At 43.0% G+C, this 3766-nt stretch overlaps 1 protein-coding gene across 1 annotated transcript; it reads right to left on the bottom strand.

The window, feature by feature from the left end:
• Positions 1 to 225: 225 nt before the first annotated feature.
• On the bottom strand, positions 226 to 1164 carry LOC136652965 (olfactory receptor 14A16-like). Its single transcript, XM_066629890.1, has one exon. The coding sequence runs from the start codon at positions 1162 to 1164 to the stop codon at positions 226 to 228; it is 939 nt and encodes a 312-aa protein (XP_066485987.1).
• Between the last annotated feature and the right edge of the window lie 2602 nt (positions 1165 to 3766).

The raw sequence follows: 3766 nt of genomic DNA on the forward strand, positions 1-3766 counted from the left end.
TCACAGGGTTTTTGTGAAGACAAAAGAAGGGGAGGAACCATGCACACTAGCCTGAGCTCCTTAGACGAAGGGTGGTATAAAAATGTGAAAAATAATCAATCATTTTGTTGTATGGGGGGCTGAGAAAAGTTTATGGGCCCAGGGTATCAAATGACCTTGCTACGCAAGTGACAGGAGGGATCACATAGTTGTTACCTAAGAGTGTGTGCTGATGTGAAAGGCCTATCAAACACCAAAGAATGCATGCTTGGAGAAACTTAGCAATTTGGAGATGGACAGTTTGATCTCCTTGTTTCTTATGCTGTATATGAGGGGATTCATCATGGGTGGAAGCATGGAATAGAGCACAGTGAATGTCAAATTGAGGTTTGATGGAGCGTCAGAAGTGGGCTTCAGGTAGGCAAAGGTTGCAGTGACTATAAAGGTGGAGAAAACAATGAGGTGAGGAAGGCAAGTCGAGAAGGCCTTTTGCCTTCCCTGCACAGAAGGGATTCTCAACACAGAAATGAAAATGTGCACATAAGTTATAATGACAAAGACAAAGCAACCTAAGGAAAGAAGAGTCCCAAAGACAACTGCACCAGTTTCAGGTAGATTTAAGTCAGAACAGGTGAGCTTAAGTATTGGTGGAATTTCACAGAAAAATTGATTGACAACATTGGAACAAAAGGGGGTTGCAAAAGTCCCTGCAGCATGAAAGGAGCCATTGAGAAGGCCAGCAAGCCAGACACCAGCAATCATTTTGATGCAGTCTTGCTTGTTCATCACCATCTCATATTGCAACGGGTTGCAAATGGCAACATACCAATCATAGGCTGTGACTGTGAGGAGGTAGATATCAGATGATAAAAAGAGAATGAGCAGAAGGACTTGAACTACACATCCCAAATAAGAGATGTTCCTGGTATTAAAGAGGGAATTGGCCATGGATTTGGACATAATGACTGAAATGGTACTAAGGTCCTGGATGGCCAAGTTCATGAGAAATAAGTACATGGGGGTGTGCAGGCGATGGTCAAAGGCCACTGCAGAGATGATGAGAAGATTCCCTGTGAGAGTTGCCAAGTACAACACCAGAAACACCAGGAAGTGCAGAATTTGCAATTCTTGAACTTTTGCAAATTCCAAGAGAAGAAACTCAGACAGGGAGGACTGGTTTGCCATGGTGATGATGATGATGATTTTCTTCTTACTAAGATGCATGCAGTTTGTTGAAAGAAATGCTGTTTAAATTGCTGTTGTATAGTAGTGATGACACTGATATCAGAACTGGAGACACAACCACACAGATTTTTATGTCAGTAGCAGCAGTTGTTATAGAGGTGTCAGGGTCCCCCTGACTTACCTGGGTGAAAGCTGGAGGGAACAGGCTTGCAGGGTGAGAGGGGAGCTCACGGCAAGGAGGAGACAGTCTTCAAGGCCAGCAGCAGGTGGAGTACCAGCCTGGAGAACTAGGGGGGGCAGAACACCAGACTCCAGCCTTTTGGCAATCACAAGCAGGGAGGAGAAGGGCTGGAGGAGGCCAGTCAGCCTTTTAACCCTCTCATGAAGGAAGGGGTGGGCCTGGAGGGGCTGGTCATGAGCATAAAGCCCAGCTGGGCCAAGGATGAAGGCAGTCTGGGTCAGGCAGCTGGAGGGAGAAGAACCCAGCCTGCCCATGAACTAAAGACTGGCTAGGAGCCAAAAAAACCTTAGCAGCTGGGGGAGAAGGGCCGGAATGATGCAACCCCCTTCCCCCCACACTCTCTGCTGAGGCCCCGGTGGCTGGGCTGTTGCTCTGGGAGACAGAACCTTCACTGCCCCACCATTGCCTCTTACAAATATTAGGGTCCCCCTCAAGCCAGGACCCCTCAAGAAGTCTTAAGCATAATTAGTGCATTTGTCATTTTCCTGCTTTTAACTTGCCCAATGCAGTAGTTCTCAAACTTGTTTTTTAGAATGAGAATCTGTCAGGACCCACCTGAAGTGATGTCGTGAACGGAAATGACATCATCAAGCAAGGAAGAGTTTTGACTGCAGTCTTAGGCTGCAATCCTTCCTGCACTTACCCAGGAGGAAGTCCCATTTACCAACATTGTTAAAACCATATACATAGTAGCTTGTTAAAAGTATCCGTCTATACATTCACCCAAATGCAGTCACATACAATGGTAGCATCAAGTCTAATGTATTAAATATAAAATATTGAAATGAATGGGGACCCACCCGAAATTGGCTCACAACCCACCTAGTGGGTCCTGACACACAATTTGGGAAATACTGGTCTAATATATTCAGGCAAATGTTGCATTGTATCAGATTATATATCCTCTCTCTCTCTCTCTCTCTCTCTCTCTCCCCTCTCTCTCCCCCCCCCACCTACCTATCTATCTTCATCCCCCCTTTCTCTTATTTGGATTTCAAATTGTATGTGCAAAAATCTGATTTACAGGCTGTCCAACAATTTGATATAACAGCAGAGAAGCAATTTGCATGCATGTCAATTAGCCTAGGATTGCATTCTTATCATCCCACTAAATGTGTCAATCATTTTAGACCAGCAATTTTCAACCACAGTGCAGTGGCACACTGCTGTGCTGTGAATGGTCTGCTGCTGTGCTGCAGGAGTTTGGGGGAGGGTCATTTATTGGTAGGGCTATTGGAGAATGTGAGCTCCCCACCAATAGAATAGTGTGTCTTGTCAAGTGTCAAAAAAACAGATGGTGTGCCTTGACAATTTTAGTACCTTGTCAATGTGCCATGGGATGAAAAGATTGAAAACCACAGTTTTAGACAAACATTTACTGCCAATTGGTGAAGTCCTTTTCCTCTCTCAGGAAGTTCACTATCTTATCCAAAAAACTTACCTTCTTCAAATTCCTTTTGTTTATCTGTGATTCAGACTAAACCAAAAGAGGGTTTTAAGGCATATTTTGATTCACATGTGGCTGTGAAAATATCTGATAATATTCCTGCACTCAAACATATAGGTCATGGTTTCATAATCTTTGAGACTATAGAGGAAAAGAGAAAGTGAGAGTGAAAGAGAAAAAAATTAGAGGAGGAGAAAGGATAGATGTTGAAAAAATTATAAGAGAAATGAGAAGACTGAGAACAAAAGGTAAAAAGAAAAAATTAGAGAAACAATTCCAAAATTCTTAAAATGATAAGTAAATTAAGAACATAAATAGCTTACAAATATTTATTCGGAGGTCTCTTTCATTTCTGAGTTGCTTTCTGGTCCACTGCCACTGAAAAATTGTGCATGTGTCCAGGCTCTGACAAAAATTAATTCAAAGCCTCCTTCAGCTGACGATAGCAGAGATTTATCAGTGTTTCTCATGAGTTTCTAGAGACGTGCTCCCAAGATTCCAACACCGTTTGGCTACACATGCAGAAAAAAGAAAGAAATGAAATTGGGTGGGTTAATACAATTAAGAAATAATGACTGTAAAAGACATGTGCACAGTAAAAGCCATGATGTCATCTCCAAATGCCTCCCGAAGGTCCTTAGCCACCAGCTCAGCATAGCTAGAACAATACTGAACCTCAAAGCTCTCTGTCAAAATCAGTCTCAAAGTAGCACTTGTAGACTGAGGAGACATGACAATCCATTGTACTTCCCGTATAAGGAACCAGTCAGAGTGGTGGTTGAATTGTAAAAAGATTACTACTACTTTTTTTACTTACTTCCACATGCGCCTACAAGCCTCCTCTGGGTCTTTTCAGACATACACCAACCATTTTGATGTTCAAAGAGAGAAGATGGGCATGGAGTGCATGGAGG

Source organism: Tiliqua scincoides, chromosome 5 (genome assembly GCF_035046505.1).
Source record: "Tiliqua scincoides isolate rTilSci1 chromosome 5, rTilSci1.hap2, whole genome shotgun sequence".
Taxonomy (NCBI): Eukaryota; Metazoa; Chordata; class Lepidosauria; order Squamata; family Scincidae; genus Tiliqua; species Tiliqua scincoides.

Bases quoted from the DNA above. Each gene is read 5' to 3' on its own strand.
- LOC136652965 (XM_066629890.1), bottom strand. From the start codon at position 1,164: ATGGCAAACCAGTCCTCCCTGTCTGAGTTTCTTCTCTTGGAATTTGCA.